The sequence below is a fragment of the Canis lupus genome, chromosome 8 (assembly GCF_048164855.1).
Source record: "Canis lupus baileyi chromosome 8, mCanLup2.hap1, whole genome shotgun sequence".
Lineage (NCBI taxonomy): Eukaryota > Metazoa > Chordata > Mammalia > Carnivora > Canidae > Canis > Canis lupus.
The window spans coordinates 15,240,301-15,264,552 of NC_132845.1; the positions used below are offsets into that span (position 1 = coordinate 15,240,301).

A 24,252-nucleotide genomic window follows, 5' to 3' on the forward strand; every position below is an offset into this window, starting at 1 on the left:
AGTAAGCTAAAGCTAGAATTTCCACATGTCTACTCTTTAGAATACTACACCACTAGTTAAATTAGTAAAGTCTACAGGCTATCAAACCTGCCAGCAGGTCCTTTTACCAGAGAGCACTAGCAAGCAGCAATAGTAGTAATAGTTTATTAAGTGCTTTTAATATGTCAGACATTGTTCTAAATGTTTACATGTATTAATTCATTTAATTCTTCTAGCCCTAAGATGAATGACATTATTTCATTTTACAGATGAGAACCCTAAGAGGAAAGTCCATTTCAAGGTCATTATTCAGCTGGAAAGTGACAGAAGTGAAATTTTAATCCAGGCAGTACAATAATTCCAGTCTATGCTCTAATCGTCTATACTATTATGAACTTACTAGAACTGCAACTTCAATAACCATGTATTTTTATGTACTATTAATTTAAATGTACCTCAGTCATATTTTACATATTTGCCTTCATATTTTGAAATCATTTATAAGAGTTATAGTTTAATTGCCTCCTTTGTAATCTCTTATTACCACCAACTTTCTTCCTAATCCATAACCATACTTTGATGAATGGAACCCATTCCCTATCTCTAGGGACATGCACTTATGAGTTGGCTTAAGAAAATCACTATCCTAGGTTTTCCTCGACACAATGGCTCAGGATGGGGCAGATGACCTAAGAGGTCCAATCGTGGTGAATTTCAGGTTTTCTATTCAGTGATGCTCAGAGAGAAGCACTCTTGGATATTTACTGCAACTCAAACTATTACCGGGGGCATCCTATGACCATGAGGATTCAGCTGACACCACTGAAGATATAATGGAGAATCAGCAATAAACTAGATCACTGACTGATGATGTAATTGAGTCATTTTATCTATTAACTCTGAAGTCCATCTTACCTCAGGACATTCAGTTACGACAGCCAATAATATGCCCTTTTACAGCTCAAACTGGTTTGAATTGGGTATTCTATTTCAAGCAACATCAAGCATCCTGATATAAGAAATTAAAGTTTTCTTCTTTCTAGATTTCATCTTTTATTATGAAGCAGTAGAAAAGGAAGATAGCCTATAAATTGTTAACTCTTATGAAATTTGGAAGCAGTATATAACACCTGAAGGAATTTCAGGAGAAAACCATTTTCTTCCACCATCAGTTATAAAACCTTATTTTAATTTAAAGCAGAAAGAAAATCTACCAAATTTTGAAATCCTTCAAGGAAAAAACAAATGTATAAAACATCTACATAATCCTTCACTCACAGGCATTTTATCTTTGAAAATACATTTCAAGAGCAAATTTTAAAGTCCCAAGAATAAATATAACCATTCCTCATAAAAAATAATCCATCTATTTTATTACGATTGGTACCATAATAAGTGTTTTTGGAAGAGTGAATACAAAGGATCTGTGTAGTTACTTAGCATGGATTAAAATTACTGGAATTGGGGAGAATGAAAACCATAATTTTATGTGTCTCACATCATTATGAAAATACTTTGAAAAGTTCCAGTTATATATTACATTTTACTCTTTCAAAAATTAGTTTCACCACTACACAATAATAATAGGAAACAGGTTAAGTATGTGGTACTGGCTTTAGTAGACAGTATATTAAGAAAATGGATATAGCAGGTGAAGACTGAAATAAAAAAGTACATTTTGCTTCAAATAACTGATAAATACTTGAGCACTTAATAAAGCAGTTCTCAACTGGGAATTGTACCAACCTGGGCGGTGGGGACATTTAGAAATGGCTGGGCAGTTTCTGACTGTTCCAAGACTGGGAAGCACTTTAGGCATTTTAGTGGGCAGAGACCAAAAATGCTAACCTTCCTGTAATGAATGGGAAAGTCCCACACAACAAAAAAACTGTCCTGTTCAAAATGCCAACAGAGCCCCTAGTAAGAAACACACCAGAATGCAGAAAGGAGATATATACACTCTCCTTTCTGCATACACAACACACACGTAATATAAATATACACATATATATGCATACCAAAAATGAATGCCAGCACTAAATGCAGCATGTGTTTCATATTAACTGTAGAGAAAATATATAAGAACTGTGGTAAAAAGAAATAATGGAGAAGATGAGCTATCCTGTGTATTTTCACAGATGGCTAGAAAATAATGGATGAGGAAAACATTCTAGGCTTAAGTATGGTGACCAGCCTGTGTATACTTGGTTGAATACATGAGGAAATCAGGTGGGGACAGACTATGAAAACCCATATTTAGTGTGGATCCCTCATACTAACAGGAACATTTTCTGCTCAAAGTATGACTGTCTAAACTCTCTGGTATGGCATATAAGGTCCTGCAAAGCCCAGGCCCAGTGGGGCTCTCTCCAACCTCATCTCTTACCACTTACCAACTCCCAACCTAACTTCTAGACACGTCAAACTACATACACTGTCTTAAATTTACTACTTTATCCTTTTGCAACTGATACCCTCATCACAAAACCATCCTTAAACCTAGATTTAACTCCTTGATTTTGAGCAAGTGACCATCACAGCAAAAACACATTTTGTAAAGACATATCAGACAGACAGCAGTGTATCAAGTGACTGAAGTAAGGAGACACTGAGATAGGGAGGGCATGTAAAAGTTCCTCAGTAGTCCAGGGTGACACAAGGTGGCCTGCACGGGAGAATATGTCTGATATATGTGGCAGAGAAAGAAGTGGAAAGAGATACATGCCAGAGGCATATCATGAAGTAGTAGACCTGGGGACGAGGGAAGGCTTTCCCTAACTGAACCAGGGTGGGGACCCCAAGATGACCAAGGGTGTTTTCTAGTTCCATGAATGCTGGCTAATTGTTTTTACAGAGAAGTACAACCTCTGTGGTGCTGTATGTCACAGAAACGTCTCACTACTACCTACACGGCTCCTGTAAGGAAATGGCTATTTGAAGAACCAGTTTCTAGTCTTTCCCACTGTTTTTTCTAAGGTCCTGCTGTTGTTCTGAAAATCTTCAACCAAACTAGATCACTGCAAAATTGACTTGTCCCCCGCCATGACCACAGCTGTTAAACCTGTCATTTCATTTTCCTTTGCTCTTTTCTAAAGTCAGTCTGCAGTAAAGTACAAACCTATACTACTTACAGGTAATCACGCAAACAAAATACTGTGCTTTATGAAGTGTATCACCATTCTTCATAAGAAAAGAAAAAAGGTGCTACTGACATTAATAAAGAGGTAGATGGGTCTATTATTGTGATATAATTAGAATGCTGTGATTTTATCCAAAGGAAAAAAAGTAATTTTGTGAATCTGTAAAAGGTTACTTCTTTACAAGAGAGACATCTAGTGGCTAGTTTCTAAAAAAGGACTGGAGCTCAATTACTAATTCACACTGTTGTTAAAATAATGGACACACTTCTACCATCTTCATACTCTAAGAGAGACCCACAGATAGAAAAGAACCCTGAGCCAAAAGGAAGTTAAAACCTCAGTTCTAAGCTGACAGAGAGGAATGATAAAAAGGACTGGGTTGCTTAGAAGTTATGTGGAGACAAACTGCAGGAGAAAGAAAGGCCAAAAGTTGGGATTGGGTGGTTAGTCCACACTAGAGTCCAAGCCTGGAGTTAAGCTAAAAATACTATTGGGGAAGGGATCTTCAGTCCAATTTTTTTTTTTTTTTCAGTTGACAAGTCAAAGTGCATTCTTGACCTCACTGTTGAATCCTCAGACCCAAATAGCCAGGAAGATAAAATGAGGGGAGTTATGTGACCAAATGAGACTTGTTACTTATCCAGGCACAACCAAAACATCTCCGGGTTTGATACCTATGGCATCCTGTAGTAAACACTAAAACAATACTGAAAAAGAGTGGCAATTGTGGATAAAAATGTAGAATCATATATATATTTTTCAAAGATTCTATTTACAACTCAAAATGTTTAATGGTCCTGCCCACATCTATCAATGCCTTTTAAAATTATTTTAACAAAGTCATTTATTTATTCTTAAAATAAGCATTACATGCAAATGATCTAAAATTGAAAAAGGTATAAAACAGGACATAATTCCCATCCCTGTCCCCTTCCACTCAATTGCCTTCCTTTAGGATAACCACTGTCAGCAGTTTATATAACTTTATTCATTTAGTATTTCTGAAAATCATTCTATATTAATACATTCAGACCTGCTCCATTCTTTTTCCATTGTAAAAGCATTCCATATTTTAAGTAGTTCTAAATGAATCTAAATTTAGATTCATGCTACTCTTTTGCTATTACAGACAACATTGCACTCAATATCCTTGTACATATTCCATTTTCCATTCATATAGTTTTTGTTTGTTTGTTTTTTTGAATTTATGATAGGCACGCAGTGAGAGAGAGAGAGAGAGAGAGAGAGAGAGAGAGGCAGAGACACAGGCAGAGGGAGAAGCAGGCTCCATGCACCGGGAGCCCGACGTGGGATTCGATCCCGGGTCTCCAGGATCGCGCCCTGGGCCAAAGGCAGGCGCCAAACCGCTGCGCCACCCAGGGATCCCCATATAGTTTTATCTATCAAATAAATTTCGAGAAGTGGAATTGTTAGGTGAACAAGTCATTATCACATCTTCCTTACCTGTTTCTTTTCCACTACTGACCTTACCTTTGTACCAGTGCTGCCAGTGCTGATTTTAAACAATTAGGATATTTTAGAAAAGATAATCTGAAAACCTTCTCAATAGCATACATTAAGAAATCCTGGGGGAAAAAAATCCTTGAGAGGGGTGCCTGGGTGGCTCAATGGTTGAGCACCTGCCTTTGGCTCAGGTCATGATACCAGGGTCTTGCCTCTCCCTTGCCTACTATGCCTCTCTCTGTGTGTCTCTCATGAACAAAAAAATAAAACCTTAAAAATTTCTTAAAAAAGAAATCCTGGAGAAATGAACTAAACAGATTGAGCTCATCAGCAATAAGAGATATCTTCAGGAACCAAAAGAGAGCAGGAACTGAAGATCCTGGGAGAATGCTGAATGAAGCTACATCTGCTCTGGAATCCTTTGCAAACCTTGGTACCAAGAGGCTGGGGTGACTGGAGACAAGATCTTGGGCCCACATAGGCTGTAGACATCAAACTGGGGATCACAACATAAAACCAGTGAAAGTGTAAGCCAGAAAAATCCTGCCCACTAGCAAAGGAAAACAATTAGAAAACTTGTGGACCTCAACTCAGGCTCTCGGGATAAACATAGAGAGGAGAAAGGGAAAAATCTCAATTGAGAATGCAAAGCTGCCATTTCCTCAAATTGTTTTGGGGTTCAAATTATTCCTACTACACAGTCGGAAAAACTTAAGACTAAGAAATTAAAGAGGATCATGAATTGGTGCCATGGAGTACATTGGCATAAGCAAATGCACGCAACCTTCTATGTCAACTTGCATTCACAGATACATTTTAGGGAAAAAACAAAACAAAACAAGGAAACCAGCCACCATAATCAAAAGTCTGCAGAAACAGGAGACAGCAATAACAGACTTCCAAGAACTTCTGATACTGGAATTATTTACACAGATAATAAATGTTCAAATTATTAAACAAAGAGGAACTTAAATATGAGAAAAGAATACAGTTCTATCTAAAAGAGCAGATAGATTTGGGAAAGACCGAGAACTTCTAGAAATGAAAAACAAAACTGAAACAAAGAAATACTCAGTGTATGAGCTAAAGAGAAGGTTAATTAGATACAGCTGAGGAGATAGTAATTTGGATGATGTAACTGAATAAATTACTTCAAATGCAGCAACGACTAACAAAATATTAAAATAATGCCTTAGAACTTCCAGAACTACCATATTCTGAAAGCACAAATCCCAAGGAAGATAAATTTGAAAAATCAAAGGCCCTTATACTGCAACTAGAGAACTTCAAAGACAAAAGTGAATACCTGAAAAGCAAATGAATGAAAAAAAAAAAAAGACTATATAAAAGAGTGTTCTCAAAAGGTACAAATGTCCTATATAATAAATAAGTCACAGGGATATAAGGTACAGCATGGTAACTACAGTTAAAAATATTGTATTACTTATCTGAAAGTGGTTAAGACTGTAGACCTCAAAAGTTCTCATTACAGAAAAAAATTTCCTCTTCTTTCTTAACTATGTGAGGTGATGTATGTTAACTAGACCTGTGATAATCATTTCACAATGTATATAAATATTGAATCATTATGTTGTACACTTGAAACTAATGTTATATATGTCAATTATACCTCAATTAAAAAATAATTTAAGGGATCCTTGGGTAGCTTAGCAGTTTAGCGCCTGCCTTTGGCCCAGGGCATGATCCTGGAGACCCGGGATCGAGTCCCATGTCGGGCTCCCTGCATGGAGCCTGCTTCTCCCTCTGCTGTGTCTCTGCCTCTCTCTGTGTGTGTCTTTCATGAATAAATAAATAAAATATTAAAAAAAAAATAATTTAAAAAAGTGTTCCCAAAAGTGGTAAAAAAATAAGATAAGGGAATAAATAACTGAATGGAATACTGAAATAAAATGTCATGATATTTCATATTCAGCTAAACTTATCATTCAAAAGCAAGGCTAAGCTTATAGGATTCCATATGTGGAATTTTAAATAAGGCAAAACTCATCACCAAGGGAAAAATATACAACAGGGTGTCACCGGGGAAGAGAGGAGCAAATAAGGAAAGACCTTTCTGGGGTGATGGTAATATTCTATATATTCATAGGGACTATGTTATACAGATGTAGGCATACCTTGGAGATAATCATAGGTAGAACACTATAATGAAAGTAAATATTGCAACAAAGCCAGTGAAATTAATTTTTTAGTTTCCCAGTGTGTAAAAAGTTATTTTTACACTATACTGCAGTCTGTTAAGTGTGCAATAGTATCATGTCTAAAAAAAAACGTACAGGGCAGCCCAGGTGGCTCAGCGGTTTAGCGCCGCCTTCAGCCCAGGGCCTGATCCTGGAGACCCAGGATCGAGTCCCACATCAGGCTCCCTGTATGGAGCCTGCTTCTCCCTCTGCCGGTGTCTCTGCCTCTCTCTCTCTGTGTCTCTCATGAATAAATAGATAAAATCTTAAAAAAAAAAAAAGATGTTTAAAAAATATGTACATACCTTAATTTAAAAATATTGCAAAAAAAATGCTAACCATCATCTGAGCTTTTAGTGAGTCATAATGTTTTTGCTAGGGGAAGGTCCTGCCTCAGTACTGAGGGCTGCTGACTGACAGGGTGGCAATTTTTAAAAATAAGGTAACAATCAAGTTTGTTTCACCAACTGATTCACACATGATTTCTCTGTAGCATGTGATACTGTTTAATAGCACTTAACCATAAAATTTCCTTCAAAATTAGGTCAGTCATCTCAAACCCTACCACTGCTTTATCAACTAAGTTTAGATAACATACTAACTCTTTTGTTGTCATTTCAACAGTTTTCCAGCATCCACACCAGGAGTAGATTCCATCTCAGGAAACCACTATTTTTGTTCATCCATAAGAAGCAGCTCCTCATCCGGTAAAGTTTTACTGAGATTGCAGCCCATTACCAATTACCAATTGTTCAGGCTCCACTGCTACTTCTGGTTCTCTTGCTGCTTCCAGCACATCTGTAGTTACTTCCCCCACAAATGTCTTAAACCCCTCAACATCCTCTATGAGGGCTGGATTTACTTTTTCTAAAACATTCCTGTGAATGTTGATATTCTGACTTTCCCCATGAATCACAAATGTTCTTCATGGCATCTAGAATGGTGAATCCTTTTCCAGGTTTTCAATGGACTGACTCTGCCCAAGTCCATCAGAGGAATCACTATTTTTGGCAGCTACAGACTTACGAAATGTATTAAATAGTAAGACTTGAAGGTCAAAATGACTCCCTGACCCCATGGGCTGCAGAATGGATGTTGTGGTGAAAGGCATGAAAACAACATTCATCTACTGTCTAGCTCCATCAGCTCTTTTGTCCACTTGAACACTTAGAAGGTCACTGTAGGGGTTATTAATTGGCTTAATTGCAATTTTGTTGTATTACAGGGAATAGGAGACCTGAAGAGAAGGAGAAAGATAGGGAATGGCCAGTTGGTGGAACAGTCAGAATCCACACTTTTATCAATTAAATTCACTATTTTATATGAGTGCCTTTCGTGGCACCCCAAAACAATTATAGTAGTAACATCAAAGATCAATCATAGATTACTGTAAGAAATATAATGAAAAAGTTTGAAATATTGCAACAATTACCAAAAGGTGACATAGAGACATGAAGCAAACAAAAATGGCACCAAAAGATTTGCTTGATGTAAGGCTGCCACAAACCTCCAAATTGTGAAAAAAGCACAATATTTGTGCTTAATAAAAGCAAAGGACAATAAAATGAAGTGTGACAGAAAAAGGTATGCCTACATATGTATTTGTCAACAAGTGTACTTTTTTGATTTGTGCATTTCATTGCATGAAAATTTTGTACCAATAGGAAAAGCGAGCTTCCTATCTTTCAGACAACTGTTTAAACTCGGTTTCTCCTTTCATTGAACATACTGATGTTATTTCATGATAATTCTACAGCTTAATTGTTTTTGTTTAATGGCTACCTAGAATTCCACCTTGCAAAGATACTATCAATTTAACTTGGTCCCATACTAATGAACACTTGAGGTTGTTGCCACTTTTTACACTACTAAAAAACAATGCTGGAATAGATATACTGTATCTCTGTAAACTGTATGAATACATTCATAGGCTTAAATTACTTGAGTATGCATATATAACATTTTGAGAAATATTACCAAATTGCCTTCTAAAATGACCACTAATGTCCATTTTCTTTTTTAAAATTTTTTTTTTAATTATTTACTCATGAGAGAGAGAGAGAGAGAGAGAGAGAGAGAGGCAGAGACACAGGCAGAGGGAGAAGCAGGCTCCATGCAGGGAGCCCAATGTGGGACCCGATCTCAGGTCTCTAGGATCATGCTCTGTGCTGAAGGCAGCACTAAACCACTGAGCCACCCAGGCTGCCCCATTTAAAATTTTTTTATTTTATTTTTTATAAAGAAAGAACATGAGTGAAGGGGGGGAGGGGAGAAGAGAGAGAATCTTATGTAGGCTCCAGCCCAGCATGGAGCCCAACACACAGCTCAATCTCATGACCTTGAGATAGTGACCTGAGCCAAAATCAGGAGTCACACACTTAACTGAGCAAGCCACCAGGTGTCTCACTATTAAATGCATTTTTGACCTCACAAAAAAATGTGTTATACCCAACTTTGACTATAAAATGAAAATTACACTTCTTATTCTTAGAAAAATTTACACATCACACAGTTTTACATATGAGATTTACTCGATTCACACCCATACCAGTCAAAATCTCCTGCCATGAAGGATGCCTGGATTTATAATGGACCTATGTTTCTAAAGTAGCTATTGCACCTGCTGTATAACCTACTGATAGTTCTACAGAGGTAACTCAGGCACAGCATTAGTCACACTTCACATGAGAGTATTTATATATATAGATGTTTTTAAGCTTTGTATTTTGAAATAATTTCAGATTTCACAGAAAAGTTACAAAAACAGCATAAAGAATTCTTCACTCTATTAAAAAATTACCATTCGAACATTTAATTTTAAACAAGTTCAATTTGGGTTTTTGACTATATTTTAGCTCAAGCTGCTTAAAAAAGCAAATGACCAATTTAACACCAAGGCAGTTATAACAATCATCTTAGTACAAAGGACCGAAATCTCATGTGAAGTTAGAAAATCCCCAAATACCTGAAATTGAAAGTTTTTTCATTAAACCTTTGCCAGCAAAACCTGCCTGAGCCCGTTCACAATCATTATTTACCCATTTTAATGTACACATTTGCAGGTTTCACTGTAGACATAGTATTGTTTGATTATATAATGCTGCTCCAGACCTCCCAAAGGTGAATACAGTAAATTTACCAGATCTCCAAGGATTTCAGGTAAGAGAAGCAGACCCTGAATTGTCATTGTATATTATTTACTAAATGCCAGGTACTACTATAGGTATAATTTCATTTAATCCTCTCAAATAGTAAATTTGATCTTGCCAAAGGTCACCTAGTATGTACTAAATGACAGAGGTAATATTCAAATTCAAATTTATCTGACTCAAAGCAGTAATCATTTTTGAAAGTAGGAAAAAAGTACTGAAAATGAGCCTTTTAGAAACAGAATAGTGGGGCATGGGAAGTGAAAATAATCGTTTGAAAAGATTTAGTATCCCTCTCTTCCCTCTTTTCAGCAATCATCTTAAATAACAACACATCTAATTACACTAAATCATAAAATAACACTTAAAATCATTAAAACCTAGTCATTTTTCATATGAATGGTTAAGAAAACATGAGTATCCTGAAGAAGGTACTTCTAAATTTTGTTCCCCGCAAGTACAGAACCTTATATATTTATCTTGCTACTTATATATACCATCTTTTAGCAATCAAAATTTTTGCAATCCTGATTTTACTATAAAATTCAAGAAGTATGTTTTCTGCATTAATCTAAATCAATGATTCTCAAATGGGGTGATTTTGTCTCTCCCTTCTGCCCCTACTCCAGGGAACATCTGATAATGTCTGGAGACATTTCTTGTTGCCATAAGAGAGATGGGTGGGTAGGGGTGTGTGTGTCTGCCTGTGTTACTAACATCTAGCGGGCAGAGGCAAGGGATGCTACTAAACATTCTAAAATGCTAATAACCCCCCCACAAAAAGAATTGTCTTGCTCAAAATGTCAAAAGGGCCAAGATGAGAAATCATGAACTAAATCACTGATGAAAATGCTGAACAAGAATGAACAAAATATTGGGACATACTAAAGACATTTCCAAGCTGATTATCAATATTCTCAATATTCAGTATGGCTTTCATCTAACTGAGAACTCACCTTAGTGCTTTATTAATCTAACATCTAAATACAGACATTTTAAATTCAGTTAGGAGCAAAACCATTTTCATTTAAAAGTAATAATGGGCAATTTAACAACAAACAAATGGAAAAAATTAGTTACGTAGAACTTTGAATTATTTTTTTCACTGAACTGACCCCTGAAATGCTCCTATGAATGAAAGATCTTACAGATTAGATTAAGTCAAACTTCACACTTTTAACTTTTAAGGTGTCACTCTGAAACATGTAGTCAAATATTACATACCTCAGTAGAAATTAAATAAAAAGCAAATTTTAAAAACTGTCATTTCAACCTTTCAAGTTACCACCTTTTTTTTTTTTAAATATTTTTTTTTTCAATTTTTATTTATTTATGATAGTCACAGAGAGAGAGAGAGAGAGGCAGAGACACAGGCCGAGGGAGAAGCAGGCTCCACGCACCGGGAGCCCGATGTGGGATTCGATCCCGGGTCTCCAGGATCGCGCCTTGGGCCAAAGGCAGGCGCCAAACCGCTGCGCCACCCAGGGATCCCACCACCTTTTTTTTATAGCATCATTTTTTTAAAGAAAAAACTCACTAATAGTGAGATGTTTAAACAGGTATTCTCATATACTACAAATGGAAATGAAAACTGGTTTAGTCCCAGTTTATTATTACACCTCACACTTTGCAGATGAGGAAACTGAGGCAAAAACAAGTTAGGTGGTTTAGCTTAGTATCACATAGCTAGGAAGAGGCTGATCATAAATTTGAACACAGGGATCCTGGCTCCAGTTTGTGCTCTTAAACTACTCCACCTTACTATCTCTATGTTGTAGAGAATTTTTTACAACTATTTAAAATGCATCAAAAATGACTGTAAGACCAAATTAAAGGATAAACAGGCTGGTGAAAAGATTCTCTATGTATGGGATAGAATAAGATGAGCTATAAACAGGCATATCTTACAAGAAAAAATTCAAGAGCTCATTCTTTCCAATAACGAGATACACAAAAGTTTAATTATATTCAATTAAAGTGCAAGTATAACTATAATAGGCACTCTCATACTTTTCTGATGAAGATATAATGTGGAACTTTTTCGTGGAGGACAATTTGTGGAGTTTTTCTGAAAATTTTAAATGCATGTAGTCTCTGATCCAGTAATTCTACATTCTAGAGACTGTACAGAAAGTCATGTAAGCACACAAAAAATTTTATGGAAGAATTATTTATTTATTTATTTTTAATTTTTAATTTTTTTGGAAGAATCATTTAATGTGATGTTTATTATGACATTATTTCTAATAATTAAAAACTAGAAATAAGCTAAATGTTCATGAATATGGGAATAATTAAAGAATAGCAGGCATAGCTAGAATATACTACTTCGAAATAAGGCAGATTTGCATTAACAAGAAAAAAGTTCCTGGTTGCAAAAAAGTATTCTTTTATTCATAAAAAATTAGAAACATATAACTTGAAAAAAAGTCATGTAACTTTGTATATACTCTTAGGTATTTAATATTATGTTTTATTTTACTAATGGAAAAAAGAAGAAAACATCATTAGAAGCAAACATGAAGGGCAGCCCAGGGTGGCTCAGCGGTTTAGCACGGCCTTCGGCCCAGGAGTCTTGGGATCAAGTCCCATGTCAGGCTCCCTGCATGGAGCCTGCTTCTCCCTCTGCCTGTGTCTGCCCCTCCTCCCTCTCATGAATAAATAAATAAAATCTTTAAAAAAAAAAAAAAAAAGAAGCAAACATGCAGTGTTATCAGTGGTCATCTCTATATAATGGAATTACAGGTGCTATTTTTTCCTTTAAATTTTTTTATGATGAGGATATATTATTTTCACAGTTGCTATATACACTGATTTCTTCCTAACTCCAGTTAGTGGTTAGGTAAACTATTATATTAAAGGTCACAATTCTATACAATACTATTATTAGCTCCATTTTATGGATGTGAAAATAGCTAAGAAATGGACTCTAAAGCCTATTATGAACTATGTTGCTAATCTCCTCATGTGAAAACACTAAAAAATTATTAAAAAACCCAACTCCAAATAACTCTAAATTCATAAGCAAAAGGCATAATGCAAAGAGTCCAATTTGCTACTTCAGAGATCTCAGTGTTCCAAAATAACCAAGTATAAATTTGGGTTCTAAACCCAAGAAATATACTGTTTATTTTTGGAAAAAAAACCTTCCCATATACATTCATCTACCTAGAGACCCCAAAATTTTACATTTGAGGGTGTATACTTTCTAACACTAAGAACTAAGCTTTGATGACAATCAATGTGAATGGTTTCCTTCATAACACAGGAATATATTTTATATTTGAGAAGACATAAACCATTATCTTAAATGTCAAATACATTATGTCTATTTTTAAATCTGTCAGTTTCAAAATGCACAATGGAATCATCTCATATATGATAAATGAAAAATTTTACTTTATTTCTGGAAGCTACCCAGGAAAAAGGAAAACCACTTTTACAAATATTTGTCATGAAACATAAAACAAATGGATAACACCACCTTCTAATATAACATTTTCTGAAAAGGTGGAAAGTTTATTAGAATAATAATTCTGATGGTTCTGCCTTTTCAGTTTATGAAATGATAAAAGTATCTTAGTTATCTACTACAACCCTTACATCCTATAGATGAGGCCCAGAGAAAGTCATCAGCTCAAGGCCTTGCAGTTACTAAAGGTTGAAGGATAACTCAGGATTTTTTACTCTAAATCAACAATCCTGACATTTGAAAAGTATCATCTAATCATTTAGTAGGCTACTTACAGTATTTTGGGATCCTGTTCTCTTCGGTATTAATGGAACCTTTCAGACCTAGCACTCACAGAAAGGAGCAGACTAATCTTTATTATCTGTACTCACAGATTTACTACAGAGTAAATGTTTTCTAAGCTTCCCTCTTTCTCAACACTGGTTTTCAAGTGAAATCTTATTGGAACCCCAAAGAAATTATTACAAAAGCCAAACTGCTCCAGTCAAAGCTGTAAGCTTTGAAATACTTCCATGGTTTCTTAGGTCTCAGATATACACATATATACACACTTACCAAATAAGCTGAAAATTTTATTAGTCACATGACATAAAATTGGTATAAGTTTCTAAATGCTTATTTTCAATTTGTGCAATTATCATAGACCAATAACAAAAAGTTCACAAACTATACTGTGGGTAACAATGCTTTATAGCAAACCAAACCTTAAAAGATGTTCTTGATCAAATCAGAATACCCAATATACTAAGAATGAAGTTAGAAACTTACTTCTTATCAAAAAATGTTGAATTTTCTTTCCTCTTGGTGAATCCATTAGGTAGAAGTTTTAAGTTAATACCTTGTTTTCTGGCACGATTTTTCATAAAGTACATCTAACAACCAAAAATAAGACAAATTAATTTTAAAATGGCTTACATTTCAGAAGTGAGTAAAACAATATTTGGAAATATAATAGTTAAGATTTATTGAGTACCTACATTTCACAAACTGTACTAAACAGCAACATTTCTCCTAATCCTCACAATATTATCAGATAGATACTATTACTACACCCAATATAGGAATGAAAGTTAATGAGATGCCAACATTATGCAGCTATTTCTGAGACACAGCCTGTATTCAAACTCAGGTATGTCTAATTCTATAGCCTGTCTTTTTAGCCATATGCTCTAAGCCAAGGGAGGATTTAATGGGATTTTTAAAAATATAGGACACTTGGCAATTCATAGGGGATACCTGTACAGTTCCTTTCCTTTTACTAAAGAGTTTATGCCATACTTAGCTGTATAAATGCCTGCTTTAATTACAAGATAGGTAGTTCACTCAGGGGAGGAACCGGCATTACTTAGTACAAGGCCCAAATTAGAGTAGCCATTGTTGCAGACTATACAAAATGGGCTATGTGAGTAATCTGATCTGTTTCTCCACTGACCATCTATCTGGGTTGGTTGAGATAAACTAGTCAACTCCAGACAGTAGTGAAGCAAGTAATATCATCAAGACTTCTCTGATCACTGAAATAGCAAAGTATAAATGCAAGGTTTTGGTTAAGTGAATGAGAGTCTAGAATTTGCAATGCAAAGAGTCAGACAATTATATCATAAGCCAAAGGAAAGGATGAGTACGTTATCACTTGTTAAGAAGGGAAATAATTTAAGAAATTACAACCAATTTTATAACTTACGGGATTTTAGTTTTAGTAATAGCAATGATTATAAGGACCAACCCTCCCACTGAAAACATCTAACAATGCCAGGTAGTAGGGGAAAAACATATATGTAATAAAATATATGTAAACATCACCTTAAAAGCATTGAAGAGCTGGGAAGAAAAAAAAAAAAAAACAGGAAAATAGAGGCCAATCTTTAATGAGAAGTGAAAATTCGGAAAGGTAAGCAAAGCAATGAAGCCACTTTTGCAAATTCTGGCAAATATAGGCTTTCCCTTTCAACAGCCATCTCAGCAACAAGGTCAGACTTAAGACCCCTAGAAACCCCTCCTCAAATGAATCTCAGTCACAGAATATGCCTAATAATAATAAGATAAGGGTGAATCAGAGATAAACCCTGCCCCCAGAGCATGTGAGGAAATTTATATTGGAATGACTGTAACAGAGGGGAAAAGGGAAAAACAATTCATTAGAAGCTGTGGCCATGGGTAGCCCAGGTGGCTCAGTGGTTTAAACGTGCCCACCTTCAGTCCAGGGCGTGATCCCCGAAACCCAGGATCAAGCCCCATGTTGGGTTCCCTGCATGGAGCCTGCTTCTCCCTCTGCCTGTGTCTCTGCCTCTCTCTCTCTCTCTCTCTGTGTCTCTATGAATAAATATAAATATATATATATAAAAGAAGCTGTGGCCATGGGCCAGTTCTTGCTGAGATTTAATATGATTTGCCTTGCTTGTACAGTCAAGGGAATCTTAAACTTTCAAGTTGGTTTAAGATAAGTCCAGATTGCAATATTCCCTGGCAGAGTAAAAGAAGGCCTGCATCCCACTCTTCAAAAAGTTCTCACAAATAATTTAAGAAAAAAAGTAGTACTCAATAAAACATAAAAAAGCTTAAATAATACAAGAAAACAAATGCCAGTGAACAGGAACCAAAAGAGAAAAAAGAGGTAGCTGAGAATTCCCCATATATTCAAACACTAAAATGATCATACACAGGACAACTCTGCAAAATTTGAAAACCTAACAGCTTGAAAATATTTACAGTGAACAGAAACTATAAAAACTGACTCAGTAAATTTTTCAAAGAACTAAATAAAACCAGGACATTTCCAGAACACATTACAGAGACAAAAAAGATTAAAAAAAAAAAATCAGAGACGTTAAAGGATAGGTAAGATATGGGGAGAAGACTTAACTCAGAGTTAACAGTAGTTTTAGAAGAGAGAAGAAGTAAGGCAGGGGAATCTTTTAATAGAAATGGGCTGAAAATTTCCAAGAACTGATGGAAGATATGCCAGAGTCAACAAATCTGACAATTTTCAAGTTACGATGAATAAAAAGAAATTTGCATCTTCGTAGTATAGCACAAATACAGAACACCAAAGATTAAAAAAAAATGCAAAAATAGCAAAAAAAATGCAGCCAGATTAAAAATGATTTCAAAGCCAACTGTTGCAGATGACTGCAACAACAATGGAAACTGTAAGACGCTGAAACTCAAATTCTAAACCCAGAATTACATTGAGAAAAATCATTTCAGAGTGAAGAATGGCAAATAAATAGAAAAGAACAAAAACAAAAAACAAAGAGACGGTGGCAACCAGCAAATCTTTTCTAAAGGAAATTGTAAAGGATGTGCTTGAAGCAGGAGAAAAGTAATCTCTCAATTGTAAGATTTAAGATGGTAATGGAATTAGAGCAAAGAAAGTAGAGCCTCGGTGTCCATCAAAAGATGAATGGATAAAGATGCGGTTTATGTATACAATGGAATATTACTCAGCCATTAGAAATGACAAATACCCACCATTTGCTTCAACGTGGATGGAACTGGAGGGTATTATGCTGAGTGAAGTAAGTCAATCGGAGAAGGACAAACATTATATGTTCTCATTCATTTGGGGAATATAAATAATAGTGAAAGGGAATATAAGGGAAGGGAGAAGAAATGTGTGGGAAATATCAGAAAGGGAGACAGAACATAAAGACTCCTAACTCTGGGAAACGAACTAGGGGTGGTGGAGGGGGGGGGAGGGTGAATGGGTGACGGGCACTGAGGGGGGCACTTGACGGGATGAGCACTGGGTGTTATTCTGTATGTTGGCAAATTGAACACCAATAAAAAATAATTAAAAAAAAAAAAAAAGAAAGTAGAAATATAAACTCAAAGGGCACCTGGGTGGCTCAGCTGGTTGTGTCTGACTTTGGCTCATGATCTTGGGGTCTTGGATCTAGCCTGGTGCTGGGCTCCACACTCAAAAGGGAGTCTGCTTTTGCCTCTCCCTCTTTCCCTGCTCTTCCCCCTGCTTGTGCACACACACTTTCTCTCAAATAAATAAGTAAAATCTTAAAAAAAAAAAAAAAAAAAGATAAATTCAAAGAGTGACTGAAAAAAAAACAATAATTACTGTATGGAGATTTTTTTTAAAAGCCAATTTAAAGAACTGAAAACAATAATCGGTATAGGGTTAAATGGAATTTAAGGTAACTGCTGGTAAACTGTTATCTCCCTGCCACTTATCTTTATAAATAAATTCTTTTGGAATGTAGCCCCACCCATTTTTGTTTATATATTGTTTATGACTGCTTTCTTGATACAACAGCAGAGTTGAATAGTTGTGACAGAAACCATATGGTCTGGAAAAAATACTAACTATTTGACCCTTTACAGAAAAAGTTTGCCAACTCCTGTTCTAAGGTTGTTTGCATTGTCTAGGCACAAAGTTCAGGTGGTACTTAACTTTAAATAATGGTAAATTAAGCATGCATGTTGTATTATCTAGCTTAGCCAATGAAAGGATAGAAAAAGGGTGTATAACTTATAAACGATAAAGAGAAAAATTCAAATGATTAAAAAAAAAAAAACAGCCCAAAGGCAAGAAGAAAAAAATTGGGACGAATAGCAAAAATGATGTGACAATTTAAAGTCAAACGTACAGGTAATTTTATAAAATATAAATGAACTTAATGATTTAGTTAAAAGTTACAGATTGTAAGATGGAAGAAAAACTGAAAGCCAGCTATCTACAACATAAGGATACAGAAAGGCCTTAAATAAGTAAAAAACAGACCATGCAAATAATTGATACAGCTTTATTATTATTAGTCAAAGTACACAAAAAGCCAGAGACAAGGAGGGTCAGCTCATAATGGCAAAGGTTAAATACACCAACGAGAAGTATTTCCTGAGGTATGCATTTAATAATTTAGCCTTAAAACATATAAAGCAAAACAAACTCCCACAAGGGAAACAAACAGGTCTGTTTGATTTTATCTACTGGGGAATGTTAACATACTTCTCTTTGAAACTTATAGAAGAAATACACGCAAACAGTAACATTATAAACAATTTAAACAACATAGTTAATAAACCTGACCTAAAAAGGGTATACAGAGTACTATATTCAGCAACTGCAGAATATTCTTATTTTCAAGCAGAGACCATTACAAAACTTGACCATATATACTGGGCCACAAATACAAGTACTGATGTATTTTAGAGGAATGAACTTAAGAGTATGTTCTCTGACCACACTGCAATTAAACTAAACTAAAAAAGAAAGATACAACAAAAGTCAAGGGGATAGGATACAATAACAAATTAGAAAAAACACATAACAGCAACTAATCTAGGGGAAAAAAAGCACAAATAACCAATATCACAAATATCACAAATAAAATCACTACAACTCCCAGAGAGATCTAAAGAAGAGGTTTATGTAGAACTTTATGCCAATAAATTTAAAAATTTAGGTCCAATGGACAAACTCTTAGAAAAATGTAATCTAGAAATAGTAACTCAAGAAGACACAGAAAACCTGCAGAATCCCACAAAAAGTAAAGACTATACCTTAGTAGCCCAAATTCTAAGCCCATACTAGTTTCTTTCTTTTTTTTTTTTTTTTTTTAAAGATTTTATTTTATTTATTCATGAGAGATGAGAGACAGAGACACAGGCAGAGGAGGAAGCAGGCTCCATGCATGGAGCCCGATGTGGGACTTGATCCCGGGACTCCAGCATCATGCCCTGGGCCAAAGGCAGGTGCTAAACCGCTGAGCCACCAGGGATCCCCCCATACTAGTTTCTTAACAACTTGGGAGTTAGGTAAAACTTTTACCAAGGAGGAAGTAATTCCAACATTAGTGAGTTAGGTAAAATTTTTACCTAACTCTTAAGGAGGAAGTAATTCCAACATTAGTGAATGCATCCAAGAATAAAATGGGAACATTCCCAAATAATTTTATGAAACTAGAGTCATAATGATATGGAAAACTGAGAAAAAAAAAGAATTTAAAAAAAAAAGGAAAACTGAGAATACTAAAAATGAAAATTAAAGGTTAATCTCACTCATAGAGAGAAATACAAAATGAATGCATGGAGAAGGTGGACACACACATATAATTCAAATGAATTCCACAGAGTAGAAAAAGCATGATATGATAATAACACACATGCAAGTTAAGCTTAAATTAGAAAACCAATTAAAAAGATTTTTCATACTAGAAAATTATAGATTAAAAGAACAAAAATGAAAAATCAAATACAGAAAAAGCATTTAATAAAATATAACCACCATTCATGATAAAATCTGAGAGCAAACTAGGACTAGAATTTTCATAATCTAGGTATCAAATTAAATCTTAAAGAAATTTAAGAGCAAACATCATGGCGCAGTCTTGGAAGTTTTTCTTCCATGACCAGAGTTATAAAACAAAGATGTACAGATGAGTTAATGTAGCAGGCCTGAGACTGTTATCTTTGGGTGGTTTTGATTGCAAAGTTGTCTCTTGGCAAGTGCCTGGAAATTTGAATAACTGGTAAATGGTTTCCTAAACTGACTTTTCCTAAAACAGTTAAGTGTGGTCCACTGTGCCTGAATTGTTTGTATAAACCATATGGTTTTATTTGCTTTCCTTCTGGGAGTCTGGAATTTGGCACTTGCTGGACAGAGGGTGCTTCTGTGATCAGTCCCCCAAAAAAACCCTGGGTAGTGAATTTTTAACGAGCTTGTCTAGCAGACAATACTTCACATTTGTTATCGCAGGAGGAATTAACTGCATACTGTGTAACTCCAAATGGAGAGGATTTGTGGAAGCTTGCAACTGGATTCCTATAGGCTATGCTCCTTTTCTTTTTGCTAATTTTGCTCTGTATTCTTTCACTAATAAATTTTAGCCATGAGTACAACTGGATATTGAGTCATGTGACTCCATCAAGCAAATGAGAGCTAGGGGAGGACTTGAGACTTACAACATAAATATCTACTATCATCAATGGTACTAACCCTGGATGGTAAGTCCTAACTATTCCAATAAGAAAAAAAGAATAAGGATAGAAAGATAAAAACAAATTGTGACAAATTGTTAATAGAGAAAATCTCAAGGAATCTATAGATAAAGCACAGGTGTAGATTTTAATTCTGTAAAATGCAGAATTAGAATACCATAAAATAAATAACAAAAATCTCATTACTAAATAACAGCAAAAACATTAAAAAAAGAAAAGCTATTTAAAAAAAGCATGAAAAAATAAAGTGCCTAGGAATAAATCTAACAAAAAATGTATATGATCTCTGCTGAGAAAATTATAGAGATACCAAAGATAGTAAATAAATGCAGAGATTTCAAGATTTAAAGCTGTAAAGAAGTCCAATCACCTAATTTACTCTATAAAATAAATGCAACCCCAATTAAAATTCCCAGGTGGGGAAACGGGATTGTAGAATCAACAGGCTGATTCCTCATATTTGTATAGAATTACAAAGAGCCATATCCACACTAGAATATAGCCATACTCCAGAAAATGAACAAAGTCAGAGGAATTAGTCTAGGAGACAGTGAGTTGCAGTATAAAAAACTACAATAGAGAGTGTTTAGTATTGGTGTGGATAGACAAGTAGACCAACAGAATAGAATAGAAACTGACCCAAGAATATATGGATGCCTGATATATTACAAAGGCAGTCCTGTAGAGCAGTAAAGAAAGGATGAACTTTGGAGCTAAGAAAGTGCATCCATTGATTAAAATTAAATGGGATCTCTGCTTCATTTGATATACAAAAATTAATCTCAGGTAGTTTACAGATATAAATGTGAGATGCAACACTATAAAGCTTTTAGAAAATAATTATGAGAGAATAGCTTCATAACTTCAAAGTAGGAAAGAATTTTTTTATAAACATATAAACTACTGATTATAATGGAAACATATGATAAATTTGACATTAAAATTAAGAACATCTATTCATTAAAGACACTACAGAGAGTGAAAAACAAGCCACAGAATGGAAGAAGCTATTTATAACACAATCAACTACCAACAGGCATTTAAGAAATATAAGAATTCCTACAAACCAGTAAGAAAAAGGAAGTTGACCAGTAAAAAGATGAGCAGGAGACAAACTTTCTACAAAATGAAATCCAAATGGCCAATAAAATATTTGAAAGATGTTCAATCTTATTAGAAATCAGAGAACTGCAAATTAAAAACCCCAATATAACTACAAAGCCATCAAACGGACAAAAATTTTTATTTTTTAAGATTTTATTTATTTATTCATGAGAGACAGAGAGAGAGAGAGAAAGGCAGAGACACAGGCAGAGGGAGAAGCAGGCTCCATGCAGGGAGCCTGATGAGGGACTCGATCCCGGGTCTCCAGGATCACGTCCTGGGCGGAAGGCAGCGCTAAACTGATGAATCATCCGGGGATCCCCCCAAACTGATAAAAATTTTAAAACTCTGACCAAATCAAGTTTGGAGAAGATGTGACAACAGGTACACACAATATTGGGAATCTAAACTAGTGTGACTACTTCAGAAAATATTTTGGTTATATCTAGTAAAGTTGAAGATGTGCATATCCCACAACAGAGTAATTCCATTGCTAGGTATAAATACTAGAAAAAACATGTGTGGACAAAAACCACAATTCATAAACAAAAGTACTCACTGCAATACTTTAAGGTTTTGTTGTTGTTATTACAGAAAACTCGAGTCCATGAACCAAAGAATGGATAAATAAATGACACGGGTCCTAAACTAGAAACCATTCAGAAGAATGATCAGGGAATGGCACAAGGCAGAAATTTTTGAGAAGATGATAATGTTCTTTTTCCGAACCTAAGTGGTAGTTACATGGATTGGTTCACTTTATGATTATTCATTAAACAATGTTCTTTATATTTTATGCTTTTTTAATATGCATGAAATACTTCATGATAAAAACAAAAAAATTAAAAATTTATCTTTTAAGCAGAATTGTAATTATGCTTAGTTATCCTTAATTAAGTTTCAGAAAAACATGCATGGTAATCTTTCTTTCAGATATGTGAAATGTCAAGTTGGTACCAGTAATAACAATAAAATAAGGTGTTAAAATTAAGTGCTAAAATTCTGCAACTCCAATGCTAAAATGGTCTTTGAAAAAGGCACATAATTTCATGACATGATTTAAAACACTCTTAAAGAATTTCTAGAATAGCAGTTGCAAAATATTTCCAATATGTTAAGTTTTAATTTTGCATACTGTTGGGATCCCTGGGTGGCGCAGCGGTTTGGTGCCTGCCTTTGGCCCAGGGCGCGATCCTGGAGACCCAGGATCGAATCCCACGTCGGGCTCCCAGTGCATGGAGCCTGCTTCTCCCTCTGCCTGTGTCTCTGCCTCTCTCTCTCTCTCTCTGTGACTATCATAAATAAATAAAAAATTAAAAAAAAAAAAAATTTTGCATACTGTTTACGGAATGCAAAAGGGATGAAAGAGTATGAAAATTAAGTGTATTAAATAAGTGGGAAATATCAGAAAGGGAGACAGAACATGAAAGACTCCTAACTCTGGGAAACGAACTAGGGGTGGTGGAAGGGGAGGTGGGCGGGGGTTGGGGGTGACTGGGTGGCGGGCACTGAGGGGGGGGCACTTGACGGGATGAGCACTGGGTGTTATTCTGTATGTTTGCAAATTGAATGCCAATAAAAAATAAATTTATTAAAAATAATAACAATAAATAAATAAGTAAGTAAGTAAGTAAATAAAATAGCCGGGACGCCCAGGTGGCCCAGCGGTTTAGTGCCTGCCTTCGGCCCAGGGCATGATCCTGGAGTCCTGGGATCAAATCCCACATTGGGCTCCCTGCATGGAGCCTGCTTCTCCCTCTGCCTGTGTCTCTGCCTCTCTCTCTCTCTCTCTCTGTGTGTGTGTTTCTGGCTCTCATGAATAAATAAATTAAAAATTCTAAATAAATAAATAAATAAAATAGCAAGTCCTGTTAGTTCTTCCTTCAAAATTAGAATCCAAACACTTTCCAATAATTTAACAGCATTATCCAAGCCACCATCATTTTTCACCTGAACCACAGCAAAAGCTTTTTAACTATCCTCCCTTTCAATCTTCCACTCTTGCTCACTAAAGCTCATTTTTCAGACAGCAGCAAGAGTGATCTTTCAAAAAGCAAATGTGCTCAAAACCCTCTCATGGCTTCCATTTTCACTCAGAATACGTTAGGAGTCCTCACCAGTTTCTCTAACCTCATGTTGAATATTCTTCTCTTTACGCAATTATGCTTCAGTCACCATGTCCCCATTTTAATCCTCAAACACACCAACCTTACTCTTAACACAGTCTTTACTTCTGTTTTTGTCACTACCTAGAACAGTCTTCCTCCAAAGGTTCACATGGCTGCCTCTCATTCAGATCATTGCTTAAATGTCATCTCTCAGAGAAACTTCTCCTGACTACTGTATTGAAGATACTCATAATCTCCTCCCAAAAAACACCATTTTAATTTTCTTTAATCTCCTGTGCTTGCTTTATTTCCCACATGCACTAAACTCTATCTGAAATTATCTTTGTTCCTCTACTCATCTCCTGTCTTTCCCCACACAATACAGGCTCCATGAGAAGAAATTTGTTTTGGTCACTGATGTACCCTAGTAACTGGAATAGCTCTGGATCACAGTAGCTGCTCACCACATATTCGGTGAAAAAAAAAAAAATGAATCTAACTGATAAAAAGAATTTTAACTGGAAGTGATGGAAAAAATAAATACTTACGTGTTTATTGCTTATTGGTCTTTTTAAAAAAGCATCTCTAGAAATGTGGTCTGCTGTTCTTGCCACATCTTCCAAAAACCGATAATCTAAAAATTTCAAAATAGAAAAATAAATGACATATTCCAGTGGCCAGGAAGAT

At 35.3% G+C, this 24,252-nt stretch overlaps 1 protein-coding gene across 13 annotated transcripts in view; it reads right to left on the reverse strand.

Moving 5' to 3' along the window:
• ZNHIT6 (zinc finger HIT-type containing 6) overlaps positions 1-24,252 on the reverse strand; it is an 85,429-nt gene that overhangs the window by 58,824 nt on the left and 2,353 nt on the right. For all 13 annotated transcript variants that reach the window (XR_012034942.1, XR_012034943.1, XR_012034937.1 and 10 more), the window contains exons 4-5: positions 24,114-24,199; positions 14,171-14,274 (exon numbers count right to left, since the gene is read on the reverse strand). Coding sequence is in view for 5 of the 13 variants with exons in the window: in XM_072834332.1 (XP_072690433.1) it covers positions 14,171-14,274; positions 24,114-24,199 (190 nt within the window). In the remaining 8 variants the exon portion in view is untranslated. The remainder of the gene's footprint in view (positions 1-14,170; positions 14,275-24,113; positions 24,200-24,252) is intronic.